Genomic DNA, 24,458 nt, shown 5'->3' with positions numbered 1-24,458 from the left:
CCTTAAAAAGTTCTGCCCCGTTTTCTGACGAGCTTCCTCCATAAAGCGGCTTACAGTTTTATTTAAAACAGAAGGGTTGCACAACGCAATGCGCGTTCGCAAGGGAGGCCCCCTTCCTCGAAAGCGGGCTCGGGGAGACAGGCGACTGGCAAGGGGCCCAAGCGCTCCCTTCTCCCGCCCGGCTCCGCCTCCGCCCTCCTCGGAGCTCGCCGGCTAGACCCGGGAGCGAGCGGGGCGGAGGAGGCTCCCCGAGTGGCGCCTCCTTCAAGCGCGGGGCTTGACTGTCCCGCCCGCTCAGTCCGGCTGTTCTGGAGAGGCAACGGCGCAAGGAAACGGGCACGGCGCTTTCCAGCCCGCCGCGATGCGGGTGAGAGGAGCGAGGCGAGGCCGTGTGGTCGGAGGGCGGGGAAGGGGCTGGGGGACTAGCGGGCGACTGAAGGGCAAATGCGGGAAACAGCCGCCCTAAATTGCAAGGCAGGAACGGGCGCAGCGGGAGTAACAGCAGGCGCTGCATCGGATCCGCCCTTCCCTTTTTGCCTTGACCGCGGCGGACGCCCATAATATGTTCGGCTGCTGGATGGCTCCTCGGTGGAGTGTCTCAAGATCGGGAGCCCCCTTCCCGACCAATTAAAGGACAGTCCGAGTCTGGGGGAGAAACTTCCTGTTCCTTGCAAATAGACACCGCATGCAGTTCTAACAGGTTAACTTGGAATGAACTCATTTCCGGATAAGCAGGGTTGGGGGTGCATCAGAGCTCTCAGCCAGGCACACACCAGATCTGATTATTTTGATGGTGACGATGATGATGATCGAGCAGGAAGGTTGTTCTGTCAATAGATTTTGGCGCTGTTATAAGAATAATAAACTGTCAGTTTCTGGCTATATTCCTACGCTATATCCTTGCACTTCGCATAAATCAGGAGGAGTGGCTGGACTCAAACTCCCATCAGTCGTAGCCAACCTAGCCAATGGTCAGGGGTGATGGGAGTTGTAGTCCAGCAACATCTTGTGGTGCCGCAGGTTGTCCACACCTGCCATAAACAATCATGCAGATCTGGCTTAACTGAGAAAAATAATTTGGCATTTGCTCTTACTTTACACACAGTGGGTTCAACACCTGTTATTAATTTATGCAAACTAAAGCTTTTTCTGGTACAGTCAAACCACTCGGAAGCCACGCTTCGGTTGTCAGAACATTTCGGAAGCCGAACAGGCTTCCGGAACGGATCACTTTCAACAACGGAGGTCTGACTGTACTAATAATTCTGTCTGACATTATAAACAGCTTGGAATACAGACAACTGGGTTTCTTTGTTTTGGCTAGCTAACAGGAGGACCAGTGTTCAGGGATGAAGGGAATTGTAGTCTCAAAACATCTGGAGGGCTGAGTTTGCCTGTGCCTGGGCTGGTCCTTCTGACGTCGCAGCACCCACACGCTGGGCACCCACAGTGTAGCACCCAAGTTGGCGCCACTGCACTGTTGACTTAAGTTCAGCTTGTGGTCTAGTAAGACAAGTCAGGTGTCCTCCATCTTATATTTTTACTGCTGGTTCTTACTGCCTAAGTGCGAAACCTTACATTTGTCCCTACTGAAATTCATTTTGGGCCCAGTTTCCCAACCTGTTAAGGTCCTCTTGAATCCTGATTATGTCTTCTGCAGCATTAGAAACCCTCCCAGTCTGTCGTCATCTGCAAATTTTATGAGCATCCCCTCAGTTCCTTCATGCAAGTAGTTTATAAAGACAGTGAACATCAACAGGCCCACGACAGAACCCTGTGGTCAATGGCTATGCTTGCTGGGGCTGATGGAAGTTGTAGTTTAACAACATCTGGAGTGCCAAAGTTTCCCCACCCCAGTTGTAGAAATCACGAAAGAGGAACTTAGATGTGCAGTTGCTGCTCTGGGCAGCACCCACACAACAAGTGTGGTACTCCTGTGGTCAGACTTAGGACCGAGTTCAAATCCCCACTCAGACATAACTGTCCTTGGGGCACTTAATCTCTCTCAGTCAAACCTATCTCATCAAGTTGTTGTATGGATAAAATGGGAGGAAAGAAGATGAGAGAACCATAGACTAGCCTGAGCAACTTAGATATCAATGTAATAATACTGTACAAATGTAATGTCTAATTTGACCCTTAATGCAACTTGTGAAAATGCTGTTAGTCTATGAATACCTTACATATTTCTTTGCTTGGCACTGGAGAATGAGACAATAAAAATCGAATGTATGCTATCTTCTGTAAAAGCTGGGTCACTGAAAAGAAAGATAAGAGTGTGAGAAGCCTCTGTGAGCCAGTGTGTCATAGTGATTTGAGTCCTAGATTAGAACCTGGGAGACCATGGTTTAAGTCCCTACTCAGCCCTGAATCTTACTGGTTGACTCAGCCTCTACCTCACATGGCTGCTGTGAGCATTAAATGGGGAGGGGAGAACCATATCTTCCCCCCTTGATCTCCTCTATGGAAAGGTGAGATATGAAAGCAAAAAGGAATAAACAAGAGTATTTATTTGTTTAGTAACATTCTTTGTATGCCACCTTTCATTGAAAAGGAATACCAGAAGAACAGCCCAAAGGCCCACCTCGCCCTGCAGCCTGTTGTCAGAGTAGCTAACCAGAGTCCTGTGGGAATGCCATAAGCAGGGCATGAGCGCAGTAGCCCCCTCCATCCATGAATTATTTTGGGGGTAGCAAATTCCTTAGTTTTACTCTGCGACGTGTGAAGGACGACCTTTCGTCTGAACTGAATTTTCCGACGTTCAGCTTCCCTGGATGCTGAGTTATGCCTGCATGGAAGCTGTACCTTCTGACTCCCTAATTTCAGATAGGAAGCTTGTGAGAGATGGATATAGTCTGCCTTTTCTCGGCAGGCCCCCACCGCATGTTCTAGAGCTGATGCTGGAGCTCAAGGCATTTTTAGCATCAAAGCAGAAGATAGGTTAAAGTTCTTTGTATTTGAAAATAATGCCTCAAAGGAGCCTGACCAACTTCATGGCTGCAGTCTGCGGGGGGGGGGGGATCTTTCTCGCTGCACCATGTTCCAGTTTAAAATTGGCACATATGCCCCCTGAAGTAGCTGTCCCCTCCAAGAGGAGAACTGCCTCTGTGCCAGTGCCCCCTGGCTCAAACCAGGCCTTGCCTAGGAGGAATCTATTGGCATGTGAATCATGAACTAACACGCTGCTGCTTTCTGTTCTTTAGTTTGTGTTGGTCTTTATTTAGTAGCACTCACCTCTATATTTAGATTCGTCCCAGGAGATTCATGAGTGGCCACTATTGCAGGAGTGATTACCTCTACAGGCTCCCAGCCACTGCCACCTCTTCCATCGGCCTGCTTTTACGTCTTTCTCCGATTCACTTTTATCTTGCACAGAATCCATCTGTAGAAGGAACCTGACTAGATTCCCAAGGATGAAGCCCTCCTGCTTTCTGCGCTTCTTGCCACTCTTGTTGCTGTGCCCAGCAGGAGCCCCCTTCCGGATCTGTGCCTTCAACACTCAGCGCTTTGCCCAAGGGAAGGCAAGCAAGGCCAGCGTCATGGACACACTTGTCAAGGTGGGGACTTCAAGGCAACCCCTGGCGGATGCCCTGATTCTTCTGGATGCATGTAGCTTCTGTGGGTTGAATTCCTTCTTTAGACAGGATTTGCTCACATGAGCAACGCATATTAACAAGTTCTAATGGGTGTGGAAGGAGTAGGAAGGACAGGTTAGGAAGAGAAGCCACTAAGGTGTAGGAGTGGATCTGCTTTGAAACCAATGAAGCTTAAGCTTCAGAGCACCGAATTCCAAAGGAGCCGCAGAAGTGACTTTAGTCTACAATGCTTTAAAAAATTGGGTCTGGTAAACCCAATTTGAGTTGCATGACTCAAATTGATTAATTTTTTGTTGTATATATTTCGATAATCCCAAAGTTTTTGAGTAAAGCTGTTGTAAAGGTGTGGCATTCCATTGAAGAAGATAACCCAGACCTTTTTGCTGGTTGTGAATGGGCCCCCATGGCAGTTCAAGTTTCAGGGCCCCCAAAACTGTCTGTCACTGGTTAGAAGCTCCAGGGGAGAGCCAAAGTTCAGTGGTAAGGACACATGCTTTGCAGGCAGAAGGTTCACCTTTAAATGTGAACTGAATCAGAATTCTCCCCCATTCCCTAGGTGCAGCCCAGATTTACCATCTTGTTTAGGACTAACATGTTGAAGTCCAACAACATTTGGGCTCTCTACCCCTGATATACAGGCTAATGTGTCTCCTGTTGCTCCGTTCTCTCCCACAGATTCTCTCTCGTTGTGATATCTCTGTCCTACAAGAGGTGATGGATGCTAAGGGAAAAGCAGTTCCTGCCTTGGTGGCTGCCCTGAATCGGTGAGTGTGAGTAATATGGGGGAAATGTAACCAGAGGGAGAGGGAGAGGAATCCATGGAGCAGGAGACGACAGGGCCTTTGGAAAGAATATGGATTGGGAAAGAGAAATGAAAGGGAGGAAAGCTGGACAGGTGCATGAACGGCAGCAGAGCTGACCCATATATTTTGGTGCTTGAGGTGGAAAAACCCTTCCCCCCCCTAAATTGTGTGGGGCATAATTCTGCAGGCTGTTCTGCATGAGTCGCATAGGAATGAGAGTGAGATCTGTGCAAGATTAGCAATATCATTTATTTCAATGAGGCTTGTGCAGGAAAATTGCACAAGAAAACTGACTTACAAAACTCCCACATTTGACCCCCACATTGCCTTATAGTAGGGCTGGAGAACCTATGGTCCTCCAGATGTTGTTGGAATTAACTCCTGTCAGCCCCAGCCAACAAAGGCCAATGATCAGGGATGGTAGTTGTAGTTCAGTAACTGGAGGAACACAGGATTTCCATTCCTACTTTACAGTGAGACTTTTTCTCTATTGATCCACTCACTAGCTGAAGTGCTTTTTATATATCCACGTATATTTTCAATGCAACTGGATTCTCTTTTCCTGTCAGGTATCATAGTTCTAGTCCCTATACCTACCTCACCAGCCCTCTGCTGGGCCGGAACAACTACCAAGAACGCTATGTATTCATATACAGGTGAGTGTCATGAGGGTGAGTGTGCATTTAGGTGGTGGTGGTGGTGAATTAACGTTTATATAGTGATTTTTAGTACATATATAGAGCTTTTAACTACATTATCTCAGATATCCTTTAGAATGCTGTAAGATATGGAGAAAATAATACTGACCTATCACAAATGTGAGATTGGAGGCTGATAGAATAGAAGCTTGGGGTATGTCACACTTTAAAATTGTGTCTTACTCCCCATCTTCGGAGGATGAGGCTGTGGGTTCAGAGGAGATACCAGACTGCCCTGGAAACTCTGGCACAAGAGGAGCCTGTTTTTGCCAGCACCTTTCTTGCAATTATTGCCGTGTTCTGCTTTGACTTACCATCCCTTCCTTTGCTTTGCCAGAGCCTGGACTTTGCTTTATCTTGCCTTGCTTTACTTGACTCTGCTGCTTTGGCCGAACCCCGGACTTTGCCCTGCTCTGCTGGACCTTGAACTCTTGTCACTTGGAACAGAACCAGGTTATTTGAGGGAGTGCCTTCTCCTGTACAAACCACCCAGGTCACTGTGGTCTGTGGATGGGGCTTTTGTGAATGTGCCACATTTTTAAAATGCAGAAATAACGAGACCCTTTTATTGTGAGATAAAAGCAATTGTTGGTGCCCAATGTAGGGTGTGCTATTGACCTTGGTGAGGGCTCTGCATCAATTTCCTGCCCCACATATTGTCCTTAATTGGAATCCCCACAGATGCAAGGAGTCAAGTTTCTCTCTTAGCAAATATCCACCACTTATTTCATCCTTATTTGCTAGACCACAGATAATGTGAAATAAATTATTCTTTTTGTTGCTCACACAGCACTGTCTCTGTAGGTTCAATCTAGCCTTCAGCTTCACCCTGGGCGCTTCCAAACTGTTGGGTCCGACTCAATCGCATATCAGCAACTTCAAGTTGCACAATTGCAGTTGATTAGAAAGTGTTGTACAACAAACCCACATCCCTAGAAGATTTGACTCTGTGATCAGAAAACTGATACGAAAATGTACTGGAAAGTGTGCTCTAACACATTGTCATATAATCTCCCTGTAAACAAATCAGGCTCAATTAAAAGGTCATTTGGAAGCAGCCCATGTGTTATCCCTTCTGCAAGCCTGTGACAGGAGCCTTGCCAGGGGACAACAACAACAACAACAACAACAACAACAACAACAACAACAACAACAACAACAACAACATATTTATATGAGTACCCACTGAGACAATCCACAAAAAGCAATTGTATCATAATGAATTATTGTGAAAACAAGAAATAATTATAATAATAATTTATTTATACCTTGCGGGTTTCCCCAGCCACTCTGGGCGGCTCCCAACTGAATATTAAAAACACAATACAGCATTAGACATTAAAAGCTTCCCTAAACTGGGCTGCCTTCAGATGTCTTTTAAAAGTCAGATAGTTGTTTATTTCCTTGACATCTGATGGGAGGGTGTTCCACAGGGCGGGCACCACTGCCAGAAGGCCCTCGGAGCTGGGCCTTGGGGGGGGGGTGCCAAATGGCCAAATGTTGTCCTCGCTCAGGGCTCCACATTATTAAAGTCCACCCCTGTATACTTTCACCTCTTCCCTGGGGTCAGAGTCTGCATTTTTTTCTGTGTTCTCCCCTCCCTCAGAGAACAGAAGACTCAGATGCTGGACTTCTTCTCCTATGAGGACAGACATCCAGACCGGCCTGATGTCTTCGCTCGCGAGCCCTTCATTGTCCGCTTCAGCATTCCAAACAAAAGTAAGGGGCCTAGGACATCTCCGGAGTGGGGAGCTTGAACTTTTAGAGGGTGACATCTGGGTTTGATATCAATTTTATTTTATAGAAAGTAGAAGAGTTGGATGCTATTCTGGAGCAAGGGTTTTGCATAAGTCTATAAAGCTGATTAGGTGCAGAATCAGAAATATTTCTTCTTCTTTCTTCATTTCCTCTCTTTTAGTTTTTAATATTAAAAATGCTTGGTATTTGATGTTAACTTTGATGTATTATTTTCTCTTGTTTCCCAAGCTTTAATAAAAAACATAATAATAAAATAATAATAAAAAAGAGGGCTGAGAGTTGTTAGAAGACTCCTATTCCCCTTACAGAGCTACAGTTTCCAGAGTTGTTCCCTGGAAAGAAGGATTGCCTGTTAAACCACTCTGAGAATTGTAGCTCTGGAAGGATAATGGGGGGGGGTGTCCTCCTTTCAGCATCCTTGGCAGAATACGGTTCCCTGGATGATGGCGGCAGTGGGGGGGGGAAGAGGTTTGAAAGCCATGACTATTTAAAGTGGCATGATACTGCTTTAAACCTATAGTGTAGATGCAATGTAAGAGACCACCTACCGGTACTTTCCTCCTGCATTTTCTCAGATCATCCAAGCAAACATCTATTGACAATCGCATTCGTACAGCATGACTAATTTGGACATAATAGAAAATCATGGGTTTTTGTTATGAGAACAAGCTGCAGCGAACCTTGTTTTTGTGTACTCCACACTCTCCTTTATCACATGCTAGAGTAGGAAATCAGCAGTATCCAAACAAACCATAGTTCCTGTGATGTATGAACTAAGGGAAATATGATTTGCTCAAATTGTGTTTAGTGAGAACAAGCCAGGATCAAAATGGTGGTTTCAGATCTTGTTTTGTTTTCAAACCATGGGGGCTATATTGAGTTGGAATTCCAAGTTGCCTAGATTACTCTGTACCTTGTGGTTACCTTTTTCTCCATTTCCATTCTCGAGAACTCAAGGAGCTGGTGTTGATCCCCCAGCACACAATGCCCAAGGCAGCTGAAACTGAAATAGATGCTCTCTATGATGTTTTCCTGAGTGTGAAGGAACGCTGGGCCACAGAGGTAAGGGACGGGGACTTGCAAGGGAGCTGAGGTGTAAGAGAATGGCTGGGGATTTGCTGTCTCACGGTGCATCTACATGGGATTTTTTTCTGTTGCTTCACTGCTGCAGCTACTACTGACCATGTCCAGCCATTGCAATGTTTGCAATCTTGTTGACCATTGTAGATATCGTGGACTGGCTGGATGCAGAGGAGGCACCAGCTGGGGAACCCCCAGGGGAAGAAGGCTCAGAGCCAGGGGAGGGGTGGTGGGATGACGATGAGGGGTCAGAGGGAGCAGTCTGGGAGGTCACAGGGTTTAGTGAGCAGGAAGAGGCTGTGGCAGAGAGCAGTCCAAAATCAGAGGTATAAGTGGAAGCTGGGGAGGGGGGAGAGGCAGAGTTCAGGCAGGATGCTCAGGGCCGTCTTAAGCACCTTTGGCGCCGCGGTGCGACGGATCCCTCCACCGCCCCCCGCCGCCCCATTTTCCAGCGCGGCGGGCGGCCGGCTGGGCTCAGCGTGCAGCGGGGTCGCCGAGGGTCACTGCTGTGCGACGGGCGGGCGGGCTTGCTGCGTGGCGGAGCAGGCAGGCGCGGCTGTGTGGCGCTCCCCCCCTGGCGGGCCGGCGCCGTGGCGCACTGCGCCACCCAGCCTGGCCATAGAGCCGGCCCTGAGGCTGCTGAAGAAGCCAAGGAGTTTCCCCCTCAAACTACAACCAGCCCCCCTTTCCCCTGGTCTCCCAGAAAGCAAAGAGGGAAGAGCAAAGGCAGACAAGGCAAAGAAGTATCATATTTCTTGGGGGGGGGGAGATTTAGAGAGCAGTGGGAAGGCAGGGGGGTCTTCAGTTCTCACAACTGCCCCATTGGGGCAAGACCTAGTTGGAAGAATTGCTGTGCTCATTAGGCCTGAGCTGTTTTGTTTCTTTGACTCAAGAGTTAACTTCGCTGACACCTTGTAAGTTATTGCTGACTGGCCAATGGCTTCCACCTTGACAGTAGATTCTGCCATATTGGAAATATGTCTGGATGAAGCCTGTGATGCCACCACAACCAATACAGCTTGCTTCTCAGACAGAGCACAAGGCAAGTTCTCTGATGTTGAGCCAAATATATGAGATGGCACATATTGGAGAAGCTGGTCCTTTAGGTAACCAGGCCCCAGGCGGTTAGGTTTCCTGTCCTGTTCCTTGACATAAAAAGTTCCTCTCCCCAAATCTGAAGGACAAACACTATCTCTGGTTGAGAACCTGGCAACTGCTTATTTTCCAACCAGCATCTCTTTTCTGCTCTCACTAATCCCGTTGCTCACTTAACGAATCTTGGCGAGCTGATTTTTTCTCTTTCTTATTCCTCCCCAGGACATGATTTTCTTGGGTGATTTCAATGCTGACTGTGGCTATGTGGCAAAGAAACGCTGGGGACAAATCCGCCTACGCCAAGACCCTGGCTTTCACTGGCTCATCAGTGACAATGCTGACACCACCGTTCGGGACACAACCCACTGTGCCTATGACAGGTGAGATCCTGGAATCAGCCTTACTGGTCAGGTAATGAATTGCATGGTCCACTCTACTTTAACCCATGCCTCACTCTTCCTTACACCTAAACAGGATTGTGGTGCATGGAGAACGCTGCCTGGCTGCTGTGGTGCCTGGATCTGCTCAGCCATTCAACTTTGCCAAAGCATTTGGGCTCTCAGAAGCAGAGGTAGCTGGAAATTCCTGTTGGGAGGGGGAAATTGCTTGCACATAGTATTGTATGTTTCCGCATGCACTGGGCTGGTGGCATGTTGGGACAGCCCCATGGTCATCATGGCAGCCATGAAGTCCTGAGCCAGTTGCTTTGGCATGAATGTTGAAGTCCCACAGAACCAGCAGCCTGGGAGTCCTCACCACCGCCTCTGAAACCAGCTCCGTCAATTCAGGCAGGGAGACTGCTAGGCGGCGAGGTGGGCGGTAAACCAGCAGGCAGACTCCCTAATCTGTCCTGATTGCCTAGTGCCAGGATCCCCCCCAACTGGACAGAAAGCCTGGAGAGAGAGATGAAATCTGTATAGACCACAGCAACTCCCCTCCCTGACCCTCAAGTCTGCCCTGATGTTGCACCAAGTACCCAGGTGGGCAGAGCTGGGTGAGACCAACTCCACCTTGCACACCCACCCAGGTCTCAGTGATACAGAGCGGGCTGACCTCTGCCTATGCCGTGTGCCCCTTACCTGTCCTGTCCCACCCCACCCCCCACACCCAGAGCCACTGTCATTGGGGTCACCTAACACACCTAACACATGTTAGAAGCAGTTAAAAACCATTTAAAACGTTTTAAACAATTAGGGCAATAATAACAGCAATGGAAACCCCTAACAATATCCGAACCCAAGAGTCTGTTCAAGCATCTTAGCTTTGCTGCTGGAGTCAGTCAGGGCCCAGCCCTTCCAGGCCAGGTGGGAAAGCCCTGCAAGGCAGGGAGTAGGTCTTCCAGGACTCACAGCCAAGGTGGTTGGTGCTTCTTTCTTACCTGGAATGGAGGGAGTGTGATTGCATGTAGAAACTCTCCCAATGTACAAAAAGCTACATTATTCATTCTTGCAATTCCCCCTACTTTTTCCTCCAGGGAGCTCAAGGGGGCATATATAGTTCTCCCTCTCAATCCCCACAACATCCCTGTGAGGTCAGTTAGGCTAAGAGGCAGTGACTGACCCAATGTCACCCAGTGAGCTTCATGGCCAAGTGGGGATTTGAACCCTGGTCTCCCAGGTCCTAGTCTGACCCTCTAACCACTACACCATATTAGCTCTCAGTTGCTCCTCCCACTTCTGCTTCTGTCCCCACCCACCAGCCCTCAAGCTGAAGAAGGTTCCCCACTCCTGATAAAGAGGGTTACAGGGTTGCCTATGCCTGCATTAAAGCACTGGAATCTGCTATGGAAAGGAACCCTTTTTTGTACAGGGAATAGAAACCAGATCTCTTGTTTCCCAACTCCTCATTTTCTCTTTATCTGCTGTTTCAGGCTTTGGAGATCAGTGACCATTATCCTGTAGAGGTGGAACTGAACAGAGCCCATTGGAGATACCAGCAAGCCAGTCCAGCTGGCCTTGTGTTGCTGGCCTTAGTCATGCTGGCTGGGTCAGGATATGACATCTAAAGCTGTTATGATACCAGGGGTCCAAATGCTGGTGGCTGCCTTGGCCCTACAGTGACAGAAGCGTAGAACTGCCAAGAGGATTCCCTTTTTTTACATGAGAATGGATGGCTTGCCTATGGTCACCCATGGAGTGAGCTTCGACGTGGGACTTTCACAGTTTACACTTGGTCAGCCAGCATATTATGTTTTTGTTGCCCCTGCAGTCCTGTAGAAGCAGATTTTAAACACTGAAGGAAGCAATATATTGATGCAGTCGGAGCACCCTCTTCAGCAGAAGAGATCCTTCAGTACAACTGGACCACTTATAGGAAGGTGAATTCTGTCTGGCAGCTGCACCAAAGAAGATTTGCATGGATTTTCAGGCACCCTCAATCTCAGGCTTCCCAGGACCAGATCTGGGTACAGTTTCAGGCTACTTCACATGGGCGTACCCAGCATGGGGCAGGGGGGCAGCTGCCCCCCCAAAGCAATTTTTTTTAAAAAAATCATCCTGCTTCACGGTGGCTGCAGCTGAGCTGGAGACGTGTCGGGTCCTGCAAGAAGAGCCTGAAGCGGCTCAGCAAGGCGCAGCGGCGTCGCTAGCCTTCTGGCTGCCCGGAGCAGCAAATCAGAAGGCACCCCGCCAGGGGGCAGGGCGTCCATTGCGTGCATAAAGGCTAGCGACGCCGCTGGGAGGAAGGGACCCGCGCGAAGGGAAAGGAGGAGCAATGGAGACAGGGAAGCGGCTTCCTTCTCCTCTCCATTTCTCCCTCCCCTCCTCAAGCTCCAGCGTGAGGGCAGCACGGGAGCCGCGTCCCTAACCAGCCCAGCCCCGGCGGTGGCGCCACTTACTGCTCCTGCCGGCCGCAGCCCGACAGTGTGCCCAACCCCGCTCTCCCCGACTCCAAGGGCTGCACATGGGCTGCTCCTGGCAGCTGCAACAATGGCCCACAGCGGCGCAGCGCCTCAGCAGCTCCCGGGATCGGTGCACCCTCAGAGCAGACGCCGCCACTGCTTCTGTTTGGGCTGCAGCGGCAGCAGGAGCTGCGGAAAGGGGAGGGGTTTCGCAGCAGGAGGCAGAGAAGGCGGAGGGGCTCCAAGCCGCAGAGCCAGGCCTTGCCCTCAGCTCACGCCCCCGCCGGGTCTGTGGGAAGCAGAAGCAACTCGAGGACGCAGCTGCTCGGCTGCTCGGCCAGCCAGCCAGCCCTCCCTCTCTCCCTCCCTCCTCCTCCTCCTCTGGCGGGGCAGCCGTCGGTGGAGGTGGCGAGGGGGCGCCGTGCTGCCCCCCACAAAGTGGAGCCTGGGGCCCCCGCCCCCTATTGTGACGCCCCTGGCTGCACACGCGCGCTCTCCCCCGGGGCAGCGCCCAGGATTAAACTTCTTCCCGGAGTCAGTTTCACCTGGGCTCCGTAGCCCCGCCCACATTCCCACTTTGTGGCCCCTCCCCTCCTGTGCCTTGGCCCAACCCCTGAACGACCATGGCTCCCCCCCCCCCAGTTTTGATCCTGGGTACGACCCTGCTACTTCAGAAATTTGCAAAAAGGGAATCAGCTGGCTGCTGATGAAAGTTTGTGTCACTGCTCAGTTACAATCAAAGAATTGGGATGGGCCTTGAAAAGGGCCAACAAATCACCTGAACTTTTGCCAGAAGAACCTTTCTACACATAGCACAGACATGGGACTGTACCATTCTGGACTACAGGTGGGGTTCATTGAAAATGAACGCTGCTCTGTGTCAAATACTGTCTCTCTGTAAAAAGCTGGCATATCAGAGAGGAGGAGGCCCCATCTGCACCATTTAAAGCAGGATCATAGCACCTTGATCAGCCATGGTTTCCCCCAAAGCATCCTAGGGAGATTAGTAAGTTAAGGGTGTTGAGAGTTGCTAGGAAGCCCCTGTTCCTCTCACAGAGCTACAATTCCCAGAGTGCCCTGGGCAGAGGGATTGACTGTTAAACTACTGTAAAAATTGTAGCTCTGGAAGGAGAATGGGGGTTGCTCCTTCTAATTCTCAGCACCCTTAAGAAACTAGGGCTTCCAGGATTGTTTGGGGGAAGCCATGGTTGTTTGAAGTGGCATGATATTACTTTAAAATGGGTAGTGCACCCAGAGCCAGAAGCTGCTATCATTCTCCCTGTTGTGTTAATTCCCAGGGTGCAGGGAGGGTTTTTTTATAGGAGGTAGAGCCTACAGTACCTGCATTTTGAAGTAGCACAGTCCCAATAAAGCTTCAGAGGACTTTTCCCACATGAGTAAATCTCAATATCCAACCTAAAAAAAGTCTTCCAAGCAGAGGCGTAGGAGAGGGAGCGGTGGTGGGAAAACCGCCCCGGGTGCCCTTACTGAGGGGGGTGACATTTGGCATGCCGCCTGCCCGCGACTCCCAAGCATACCCTAGCTGTCGGGGTAAGGGGGGAGCTGTGCCGCTTTGCTGGGGGCATTCCCCCCCTTCCCCCTTCATTTTGACAGCTTGGGGGAGGGTTGGGAGTCATGGGCGGGTGGCATGCTGAATGTCCGCCATGGACAGCTTGCTCCACCCCCATGAGCGGCTCTGCCCCTGGCTGCGGGGTGCGTGCGCCGCCCCAGGCACCCTCCGCGCCACGCCCCCTTCGGGAGCGCACCAGCCCTGGCCAGCACGGGCATATGCTCTGCCGCTGCTTCGAAGCCAAAAAACATGCAGCAGAACTTCACCACCTTTCTAATCCTCCTCCTACTGCTGAAGTGCTCTTTAGGAAGAACTGTTAATGAAGTGCAGTCTAGATCTACCTCTCGGTCGTTTATATAATTTACCTCTTGTACTTCTTCCTCACCTACAATTGATAGGGTGATATATCAGCATGTCAGCGTGCTCACTGATCAGGCTTTCCACTCCCTGCCTTTTTTTTAAAAAAAAGAACAGGTCATATGTGCTATTCTTCCTGAAAAACAGGGCAGTCTAGGTAAAAGAGAAAATGGTAAAGGACATACAAAGAGGAACCATGTTTCTCCCCCTTCAGCCTTCTTCTAGTCCTGGGAGGCCAGGGGAGAAGGTAGCTTGCCACAGCAAGAGCTGGAGAACTCCTGGCTTCTTCACCAGCCTGGCTCACCTCTGCCTCTCTGGCCTCCCCTCTTGCTTCCGCTTCTGATTCTGCACTTCTCTCTGCCACAGACTCCCTGCTCACGAAACCCTGTTACATCTTCAGCTTCAGACACATCCTCTTCCCAGGCTTCTCCCTCTGACTACTCATCACCATCCCACCACCAAGCCTTAGTTCCTTGGGGGTTTCCTAGCTGGTACCTCCTACCATTCCTCTGTGTCCAACTAATCTAATCCATGACACAGAGAGACAGGAGAGAGAGAGAGATGTGTACAGTGGTACCTCGACATATGAATGACTCGACAACCGAATTTTTCGACTTACGAGTGGGGCAAATGGCCGCACGCTTATGAATTTCTCGACATCCGAACAGAAACCGTGGTGGTTTTAGGTAGGGTTTTTTCGACTCACAAATTTTTAGATGGGGTTGCTTCGACTTACCAATTTTTCCATTTCCAATGCATTCCTATGGGAAATCGCGTTTCCAATGGGGTTTTTCAACTTACGAATTTTTCGACCTACGAAGGTGCTTTTGGAACGGATTAAATTTGTAAGTCAAGGCACCGCTGTATATGGACAAAGGGATCATTTATGGACAATAACTGAGGCTGCATATACTGTTCAGCTTATTCTGAATGATTGCTGGTTCTGGAAGGACAGTGGCAGCAAGTGAGGAGGAGAAAGTGGGAATCTGACTTCTGGGATTCCCTTCTCTCTCAGCATACAAGTAATCATGCTGGTGTGGCCCAGCACTTTCTCTGCTAGGTTGTCATATGTCAAACGCAACAGTCAGTACAAAGGCCTTTTTCCTCCCCTGCCTGGATGCTGATGCAGCAATACAGTCCTCTGGGCTATCATCACCCTCCAGCATCAGTTTGATACATACATCAAGGAACACCAGGGCTATGGGACAGAGCTTCACCCTTCTGCTCATCTTTCTGGGCGTGCAGGTTGTGGCAGGAGCCTTCAAAATCTGTGCTTTCAACATACGCAGTTTTGGGAGAGCCAAGGCAGCAAACCGGAGGGTCATGGGAGCTCTTGTCCAGGTGAGTTTGCGATTTATTTGGACCTAGGGCAATGGTGATAACAGTGCTTCATTAGTTTAATGAGCAATTCTTGCTCTCAGCCCTGCTTAGAAACCATGAACTGTATCCCTAACCCTAGAGATCTGGCGGCAGCTGCGGTTATGGCAGAGGTAAAGACATTGTGAATGACAGGCTGCAAATGTATTCCTGCTACAGCGATAAGCAAATATAATCATATAATTATAGGGGACCTGAATGGTAGTCTAGTCCAACCCTCTGCAACGCAGGAATCTCAACTAAAGCATCCATGGCAGATGGCCATGAACAAAGAGCATGGAGAAAAATGTACCAGCTACTCCACAAGATGGGAGATTTAAGAGCATGTAACAAAAATGAATTATGAGCAGGAGCTCTTTCAGTTGAGGCAGTCTGACAAGCAGCTAAGTTCAAAGGCCTGCTCTTGCATGTATTAAAGTTGGGTTTAATTGCATAGGAATTTTAAGAGCATGTATCTCCTAACTATAGCAGTGTTAAGGGAAGGGCTCAAGCTCAGTGACAGAGTATCTGCTTTGCATGCAAAAGGTCCCATGTTCAAATCTTGGCATCGCTAAGTAAAGACTGTTGTCTGAAAGCTGGAAAGCTGCTGCCAGTCAGTGTAGATACTAAGCAACTGTCTGGCTTGGTATAAGGCATCTGTTTAATACAAGTCAGACAGCCGCCCCTTGTTTTTAAGCAAAGAGATGTGTGCTCTTGACAAACATTGGCTCACTTGATTTTATATTATAGGCAATGCAGTGTGTAGAAACCACACATTGGTCAGCTTCACACTGACTGGAGTGCTTAAGCAATTCCTAATTCATCTCTAGGCAAGGCCCGAAAACCTTTGCATGGAATCTTAGAGACAGAATTGTAGAGTTGGAAGGAAGGGATCCTGAGGGTCATCTAGTCCAACCCCCTGCAATGCAGAAATCTCAGCTAAAGCCCTCTGCTTAAAAACCTCCAAGGAAGGAGACTTCACCACCTTCTTATGGAGTCCATTCCACTGACAAACAGCTCTTACTGTCAGAAAGTTATTTTTGATGTTTAGTCAGAATCTCCTTTCTTATAACTTGAAGCCGTTGCTTTGGGTTCTAGCTTCCACAGCAGAAGAAAACAAGTCTGCTCCATCTTCTATGTGACATCCCTTTCACATCCCGTTGGAGTCGGCTATCATAGTCTCCTCTTTTCCAGTCTAAACATACCCAACTCCCACAACCGTTCCACATAAGTCTTGGTTTCCAGGGCCTTGTCCATCCCCACCATGTCAACGTCCCGGGTGTGTACACAAACAGAAATGAATCTGATGCTAATGAATCGCTGCTGATGCAAAGCTTTAGAAAGGAAAGGTGTGAGACGCAGCAGGTGGGTGGAAATAACTTCACCGCATGCTAAGGCAGTGATATGGACAAATGCTGCATCTGGTTACCTTTGGTCATTCTTTCCAATCTGTTTACTTGAGATTTTGGTGAGATCTTGTGAGATCTGGCAGATGTTGATGCTGTTTCTCCACTAGCGGCAGAGGGGGCCGGGCCGGGTGCCTACATTCCTTTCTGTTACTAATTAATTCATCCACAAGTCAATGAATTTCCCCATCACTTGCTGCACCACAATCGTACTGTTGTTTTTAAAAAGCGGGCGACAAAGCACTCCAATCCACTATGAAGTTCTGCAGAACAGTGACAATGTGGAAGCGACCAGGGCCAAGAGAAAGGGAGAAATACGTGTGGCAGTGACAATGCCCAGAGCACCTCATTGCCCTGACCACCCACTCTTCTCCCGCTGCCAGATCCTCTCTCGCTGTGATATTTCTGCGATCCAAGAGGTGCGAGACTCCAAGGGTGCAGCTATTCAGACGTTGCTGCGGGAGCTGAACAGGTAGGACCAACAGAGGCTGCTAATCATAGACCAGGGATGGCCAACTCCCAATAGACTGTGATCTACTCACAGAGTTTAAATCTGGCAGTGATCTACCCCCCTTTTTAGGAAGGAGGAAGGCCCATTTTGGGGGGTTCAGGACAAAGTTGCTAAGCTTTTTTTTTAGGGAGGAGGAAAGCCCCGTTTTTAGGGGTTCAGCAGGGCAATGTTGTAATGTTGTTAAGCTTTTTTTAGGGAGGAGGAAAGCCTCATTTTTTTTTAGGAGGGCAGGGCAGATTTGTTGACCTTTCTTAGAGGAGCCAAAGTTGTTGAGCTCCTGAGCTCCTTTGGGGCGAGCCCATGATCTACCAGTGATCTACCACAGACATCCAGTGATCTACGGTACCAGTAGATCACGATCTACCTGTTGGACATGCCTGTCATAGACCTAGTCAAAACATGCAGTGGAAGGAGGGGGTATAATCTGAATGGTAGCATTTCAGGTTACAGGTGTGTGGGGAGATCGTAGTTTGTTTTTATTCACAGGGAAATTTCTTTTTGTTGTGGGGGAGCATTCTAACAAGCCCCCCCCCCCATTGCTCCATTCTTCATCTGAGGATCCTGTATCACCCCATTCTTCTACATGTGTAGATGATCAACCCATCACATATTCTCCTGCTTCATATAATTTGCATTTTGTGATGATCTAAGCACCCAGATGGTGGCCATTTCTCCAGGATTATGGAATATTCAGTGGAGGTAGGTGGATATACACACAGTTTGCAGAATTAAGCCCCCAGCTGGAAGCACCCGTGGACATTTCAGTTGCCACACAACTGGGGTGGGGACAGGGCAGGATGCAATAATAATTGTGCATTTCAAATGTTTGTACATAGCACTAGCAAAGGTCCAAAATCCTGCTGGTGGGTAAATATGTATTGGGAGGTATATGCTTGAGGGTTTCCTATAGGCATCTAGCTGGCCACTGTGAGAACAGGATTCTGTTCTAGATGGGATTCAGCAGGGCTCTTAGTGGCGTAGCTAGCCTCTTGGGTGCCGGGTGCAGCGGGCGCATTCTGCAGCCGGGGGTGGGGCGCGCTGCGTGGAGTCTCTCCACCCCCTCCCCCTCAGCTTTAGGGCGGCCAAGGGAGAGGCGGTGGGCAGACGCAAGCCCCACACTGCTGTTTCGGGCAGCGCGGAGCTTGCAAGCACCCAAACCACCACGTCACTCACAGGAGAGACGCATGGCTCGGGCATGCTGCAGGCCCTGCAGTAAGTGCCAGCCGTGTTTCGTTATGTTTGTTGACTGAACTGAAAAGTTTCGCAAGCCCAATTTTAAAAATAAAAACCCTCATATTTTTGTCATTTTGTCACCCCCCTCAGTGATGACACTCGGGGCAACCCACCCCCCACCTCCCTCCGCCACTGGCTTTTATTGTATTCTAGGTAAGCTCTTTAAGAGTAGGGGAATATCCACACTGGTGCTTGTTTTTTGCAGTTGTACTTACACAGCACCTCAGCTTCCTGAAGTCCACATCAACAGTAGGCTGCAAACTAGTGAAATTAAGTAAAAAAAAAATCATTCATAAGAAATTCCCATCGTGAAAAACAGGTTTTAAGTGCTTATGCTCACAATGTTAAGTAAATAAACCAGAAAATAACACTTGCAACTGTAAGTATCTTATATTTCCTTCTTTTAAAAATTTCAATGTGTGTGGGGAGGTGACAAGACCTTTTCCACACAGAGTACCACCTGACCTTGCTGCACCACTGAAAATAGGGACACTTGGAGGGTCTGCTATTAGGCAAAGTGGCATCTTGAACTCTTTCTCCCTGGCAGGTATGATCCCTCTCATCACTACAGCCGCCTGGAGAGCAAGAGGCTGGGGCGAGGAAGCTACAAGGAGCAGAATGTCTTTGTGTATCGGTAATGTCTGGGAGAGCTGGGAACATGACTATATCAGAGGTCCAGGAACCAAAATCCAACTCTGGCCTATATATGCATGTACTGTATATCTCTCTCCCAGGATAGTGTTTTACAGGGCTGGCCATTTTGTTACCCAAGGTGAAGGACAAAATGATACCTGCCTTCCTCCATTTCAAGCACCAATGCTGAGCAGATTGAGAATTACTTATTTCATTAATAAACACCCAAGTCACTAGGCAGTAAGGCTAAAAAGATACAATGAATATGAAATCAGTTAAAACTAACAAACAAATCAGAAAACGTAGCTAAAATGCCTGCTTTTTTTTTTTTAAAGAAAACATTTCACTAGATGTCAAAACTTCAACAGGGGGAGGGGGCTATCTGTGGGTTCCACAGAAAATGGAAGTTGGGGAACCAAGGCCTGGATCTCCTGAGGATATAAACCTGTGTTTGGGCTGAGACTTTGGCCTGCTGAAAGAGGCTTACCTGATTTAATCATAATAATGACCCCTTCACAAAAAAAGATTGCAAATCGGGGTTAAATCAGGGTGCTGACATCTGGCTTGCTATATGTATTATTATTATTATTATTATTATTATTATTATTATTATTATTATTTAAAAAAAGGATGGAGGAACATTCAGTCATGAGAGCTTCCACTTGCAGACTCTGTATTGGTACAAACCTAAACACAGGTTTACTTGGATAAGAACTAGACCTGAGTGGAACTCACCCAAAGGCACAGACCCAAATCTCCCAGATCGAAGTTCACCTTCATATTCAACAGTCCAGAGATAAATTATGCATACTTAACCTTTTGAGGAATGAAGGCTCCTTGGATGCACCTTCCCTCTGATGCCTACTTTTCCCCCCTTGACAGAATGGATGTTGTGTCAGTTACTGATTGGTGCCAGTTTGGGGATGAGGATGCCAGAGATTATAAGGCATTTGCCCGGGGGCCCTTTGCTGCTCGCTTTCACTGTCCATACACAGGTAACACCCAGTTTCTCCACACAGAGGTCTAAATTGTTCTGGATACTTGTCCACAGATTCTTGGTGATCCAGGAACTGTTACAACCAAGGCAATTATGGAAGATTACCTTGGTTTTAGGACTGAAAGCCTGGCATTTTTGATGGACACTGCTTTCCTGCTTTCTGAAGTTGTATGGATAGTAAGGAGGAAAATAATTCACTAAATACGGGGGGGGGGGGGATGTTCCTGCCATTTTGGCCAATTGCTCTCTTTAGAGCACTAGTGTAGGGAGGACTGTGCATACTCTGTATTTAAAAAATTACAATTCTAAACTAAGGAAGTTCACCAACCCATATACAGTAATTTATTAAGTCAACAACATATGGGTAATTTATCTGGCCATTTATATTATTTTGAAAAATTTGTTTCGGTGTTGCTAGTTGTGGGAAATTTCAAGAAGCGTTTCAAGAAGCATTTTGACCATATATTTGCAGCCATAAGGACTAGAAACTTGCTCTTTAAAAAGACTAAAATGGTAAAGGGACCCCTGACCATTAGGTCCAGTCGTGATCGACTGGGGTTGCGGCGCTCATCTCATGTTATTGGCCGAGGGAGCCAGCGTACAGCTTCCAGGTCATGTGAACCAGAGCAGCACAGGGAAACGCCATTTACCTTCCCGCTGTAGCAGTACCTATTTATCTACTTGCACTTTGACGTGCTTTTGAACTGCTAGGTTGGCAGGAGCTGGGACCAAGGAACAGGAGCTCACCCCGTCACGGGGATTTGAATCGCCGACCTTCTGATCGGCAAGCCCTCAGCTCAGTGGTTTAAGTTTAATGACTAGTTCTATACTAATTGCTGTAACATTTTGTGTTGTTTTTCAGTGTTCCCGTGGCGTATGTATAGCCCTAGTTCAATGGTGCTTAGGGTAGATTAGTAAACAGAGGAAATTAAATGTATTGAGAAACTGAGGAAAAGCCGCTAGCTTTTGTTAAGTGTGCATGTGTGTGTGAAAACAGCCACCAAGAGGAAAGATTAGGGAAATCAGTAGTGAAACCTCTCCCATCATCTGAACTGCTGTCATCCACCCCACAGCTATCCTAGACTTTGTGCTACTTTTACACCACACCAGTCCTCGGGAAGCTGCGCATGAGCTTGATCTGCTGTTTGGAGTGTGCACAGAACTGATGCAACGGTGGAAAACCGAGGTATATTATGGGGGCAGATGTTGTAAACTCGGCAAGTCACTAAGAAAATAAAAGCCCTGCTGGATCAGAAGACCCATCTAGTCCAGCATCCTGTTCTCTCAGTGGCTGACCAGATGCGTATAGGACAATTCTCCTGCTCCCGATTCCCAGCAACTAGCTTTCAGAGGCATGCCACCTCCCCTAGTGGAGTTGATATTCACGTACAACCCTTTCCTTATGATCTGAATAGAATGTGATGCTGCTGGGAGATCTGAATGCTGCTGGTGCCTACATCCCAGCAAGCGCTTGGGCTGGGATCCGCCTGCGCAATCACCTTGCTTTCCACTGGCTCATTGGTGACAGAGAGGACACCACAGTCAGCCACCGGACCTGCTGTGCCTATGACAGGTACCAGACGACACTTTTCAGCTCCACTTACCCATTCTCAACATGCCTCCCCTTACTCCCAAAAGCAATCCAGTATTTGCCAACCTTTCAAGCAAGCATGCCAGACAGAAAGCAAGCCCTGAGGAGATTGTGTCACTTACAGTGTACTATAACAGGCACGTCCAACAGGTAGATCGTGATCTACTGGTAGATCACTGGACGTCTGTGGTAGATCACTGGCTTTCCTCTTTCCTAAAAAAAGCTACACAATTTAGACCTGAACCCCTAAAATATGGGCCTTCCTCTTCCCTAAAGAAAGCTCAACAAATTTGACCTGAAGCCCCCAAAAGGGGGTAGATCACTGCCAGTTTTTAACACCGAGAGTAGATCGCAGTCTCTTGGGAGTTGGCCACCCCTGTACTATACCATATATCTTTTTTTGGTGTGGTTTTGCTTCTGGTCTGTTGAGCTGGAGAGCAGACAGCACTAGAGGCAGAGATCTGTGCCATAGCCAGGCCAAGAACTCAAGAGCTAACCTGGAACACTAGACTCCTGCTTTGCGTCACGTAAATTGGCCATGCCTTTTTTTGTTGGGGGCAGAGAGCAGAGACCCATCACACTCCACTTTTGTACTCTGTCCTCCCATGCTAGGATTATAGTCCATGGAGAAGAGCTGCTTGGCGCCATTGTACCCAGATCCGCCAAGCCTTTCAACTTCACACAAGCACTTGGACTATCGGAGGAAGAGGTGGGTGTAATCGGGCTCATTTTTTAACTGGCTGCTAGTTTGAATGTGATGTAGAAACCTGAATAATCCACACCATCTCATCTCTACAGGCCCTAGCAGTCAGCGACCACTATCCTGTAGAGGTGAATCTTCGGCCTGCTCCGAAAGCCCAGCGAGAGCTCTAAACCGTCAACCATCCTTCTGGCTATAAAGCGAGAGCAATGGCAGGGCAAAAAAGAGACTAACTTCTCTATTCCATTCAGCAAGATCCATCTAGGGCAGCAGTGGAATTCCCATACAGTAAAAGCCATCTAATGCACATACACCTCCTCCCCCCACCTCTGCACCTTGCCCCCAGCATGAAAATCAAGGTGACACAAGAGCCCCATCTACATTGTAGCTAGGACTTGCAAGCCTTCTTGCAGGCCTATCCAGGTGTGCCACAATATTCACCACCTAAGCTTGGGGCTGGGGACCCAGGTGGCGCTGTGGGTTAAACCACAGAGTCTAGGGCTTGCCGATCAGAAGGTCGGCGGTTCGAATCCCTGCAAAGGGGTGAGCTCCCGTTGCTCGGTCCCAGCTCCTGCCCACCTAGCAGTTCGAAAGCACATCAAAGTGCAAGTAGATAAATACCGTGTTTCTCCCAAAATAAGACGTGCCTATAAAATAAGCCATGGCACGATTTTCTTGAAGCAACAAAATATAAGACATACCCCGAAAATAAGCCGTACCGGGGTAGTGGTGGGAGCAGGTCTGGATGGTGCTTCTGTAACAAAGAGTAAAAGGAAGATGCCTGTCCTTGCCGGAACCGCCACGTGGAGCTCAGACCGAGCGGGAGCCGGCAAAAGCTGCAGCACGCGCTGTGCCGAGCCCCAACCTAGCGGGACCTGGCGAGAGTCGCAGTGCGCGCCGCGCCCTGACCCAGCGGGAGCCGGCAAGGGCAGAGGCGCGCGCTGCGCCGAGCCCCGACCTAGCGGGACCCGGCGAAAGTTGCAGCGCCGCGCTGCGGCCCCGCGGGAGCCGGCAAGGGCAGAGGCACGCGCTGCGCCGAGCCCCGACCTAGCGGGACCCGGCGAAAGTTGCAGCGCTGCGCTGCGGCCCCGCGGGAGCCGGCAAGGGCAGAGGTGCGCGCTGCGCCGAGCCCCGACCCAGCGGGAGCCTACAAGGGCATCGCCGCGCGCCACGCCAAGCCCCGACTTCAGAGAGCTCTGAAGTGACGATTTCCTCCCAACTCACTCTCAGCTATCACGCTCCCAGCTACTGCGTTTAAAGCAAAAGAGAAATGCCAATCGAAGTCCGAAGGCTGGGGATTGTTTGCTTTTTCATTTACATGTAAATAAATATGCACTCGTAATAACCAAAGCCGGGACCTCCTGGTACGCTGCCAATGAGAGATCTCTGGCAGCTCCGATTCAGAGCTCCAGACTCACAGCAGTTTAGCAGCTATTTAAGGCGCCCCTCCACCGGTTGTTGACTGAGCATCAGGCAGGCTCTATTTGAGGTGCATGCAACGCGTACTCCGTTTCAGAGCAGTCTCAAGCCAGCTCGGGAGGCTGGTTCAGCAGCCCGAAAGCTCTGCCCTTTAACCCTAGAGGTTTGGCCGCTTTGTGGTGAAAAGGCAGTCTGCACAAACTCATGATCCCAGGGTCGGGGTGGGGAGGTCAGCTGGTAAGCCTCCTCACCAGCCCATATAACTCGCACCTGATAGGCTCTGCCATGCCGAAGGACTCAGCAAGAGCCGCAGTTGCAAAACTCTGACTGTGAAAGCTCTGTAAGGATACCAGCCCAGTTGTTGTACCATACTTAATAATAATAAAAAAGACATCCCCTGAAAATAAGTCCTGGTGTGTTTTTTTGGAGGAAAAATAAAGACGTGTCTTATTTTAGGAGAAACACGGTAGGGACTGCTCTGGTGGGAAGGTAAATGGCGTTTCCGTGCGCTGCTCTGGTTCGCCAGAAGCAGCTTAGTCATGCTGGCCACATGACCCGGAAGCTGTACGCCGGCTCCCTCAGCCAATAACACAAGATGAGTGCCGCAACCCCAGAGTCGGACACGATTGGACCTGATGGTCAGGGGCCCCTTTCCTTTCCTTTAAGCTTAGGGCTGGGTGAATTTAAATATCCTACATGGGTCCAACCCTGATGAAGCAGGATACTGCCTCAGTAAGCCATACATCTATAATGCACACACAACACAACTGTGGTTGTGTAGTGCAGGGCAAGATTAGTAATAGAGGATAAGCTGTC

General features: G+C 49.0%; 2 protein-coding genes and 1 long non-coding RNA gene across 3 annotated transcripts; 2 read left to right on the top strand and 1 right to left on the bottom strand.

Annotated features, from left to right (window-relative positions):
• Positions 1–103: 103 nt before the first annotated feature.
• Positions 104–12,652, top strand: LOC118097484 (deoxyribonuclease-1-like 1). Its single transcript, XM_035140322.3, has 9 exons — positions 104–367; positions 3,376–3,557; positions 4,272–4,360; positions 4,969–5,055; positions 6,704–6,816; positions 7,805–7,917; positions 9,253–9,410; positions 9,505–9,601; positions 10,901–12,652. Exons 2-9 carry the CDS (start codon positions 3,414–3,416, stop codon positions 11,033–11,035), a joined length of 936 nt encoding a protein of 311 aa, XP_034996213.1. The 5' UTR covers positions 104–367; positions 3,376–3,413; the 3' UTR covers positions 11,036–12,652.
• A 2,008-nt stretch (positions 12,653–14,660) lies between these two features.
• Positions 14,661–18,564, bottom strand: LOC148683341 (uncharacterized). Its single transcript, XR_015947301.1, has 2 exons — positions 18,518–18,564; positions 14,661–15,160 (listed from the first exon to the last, which is right to left on the bottom strand). It is a non-coding gene; the product is annotated as an uncharacterized LOC148683341 (long non-coding RNA).
• Positions 14,865–24,046, top strand: LOC118097481 (deoxyribonuclease-1). Its single transcript, XM_035140317.3, has 8 exons — positions 14,865–15,137; positions 16,942–17,030; positions 18,850–18,936; positions 19,818–19,930; positions 21,006–21,118; positions 21,348–21,505; positions 22,136–22,232; positions 22,322–24,046. The coding sequence occupies exons 1-8, from the start codon at positions 14,865–14,867 to the stop codon at positions 22,394–22,396; spliced, it is 1,005 nt and encodes a 334-aa protein (XP_034996208.1). The 3' UTR covers positions 22,397–24,046.
• The last annotated feature ends 412 nt before the right edge of the window (positions 24,047–24,458 follow it).

The sequence above is a fragment of the Zootoca vivipara genome, chromosome 15, assembly GCF_965207765.1.
Source record: "Zootoca vivipara chromosome 15, rZooViv2.hap1.1, whole genome shotgun sequence".
NCBI classification, from domain to species: domain Eukaryota; kingdom Metazoa; phylum Chordata; class Lepidosauria; order Squamata; family Lacertidae; genus Zootoca; species Zootoca vivipara.
Note: the sequence above shows the minus strand (reverse complement) of the source record. Positions and strands in the feature narration are given on the sequence as shown.

What these genes read in the sequence shown, in the direction of transcription:
- LOC118097484 (XM_035140322.3), top strand. Translation starts at nt 3,414, where the DNA reads ATGAAGCCCTCCTGCTTTCTGCGCTTCTTGCCACTCTTGTTGCTGTGC. An exon ending in TCATGGACACACTTGTCAAG is followed by an intron (nt 3,558 to 4,271) that starts GTGGGGACTTCA and finishes TCTCTCCCACAG; the next exon opens with ATTCTCTCTCGTTGTGATAT. An exon ending in CTTCAGCATTCCAAACAAAA is followed by an intron (nt 6,817 to 7,804) that starts GTAAGGGGCCTA and finishes TCCATTCTCGAG; the next exon opens with AACTCAAGGAGCTGGTGTTG.
- LOC118097481 (XM_035140317.3), top strand. Translation starts at nt 14,865, where the DNA reads ATGTCAAACGCAACAGTCAGTACAAAGGCCTTTTTCCTCCCCTGCCTG. An exon ending in CTTTCACTGTCCATACACAG is followed by an intron (nt 19,931 to 21,005) that starts GTAACACCCAGT and finishes TCCACCCCACAG; the next exon opens with CTATCCTAGACTTTGTGCTA. An exon ending in ACCTGCTGTGCCTATGACAG is followed by an intron (nt 21,506 to 22,135) that starts GTACCAGACGAC and finishes CTCCCATGCTAG; the next exon opens with GATTATAGTCCATGGAGAAG.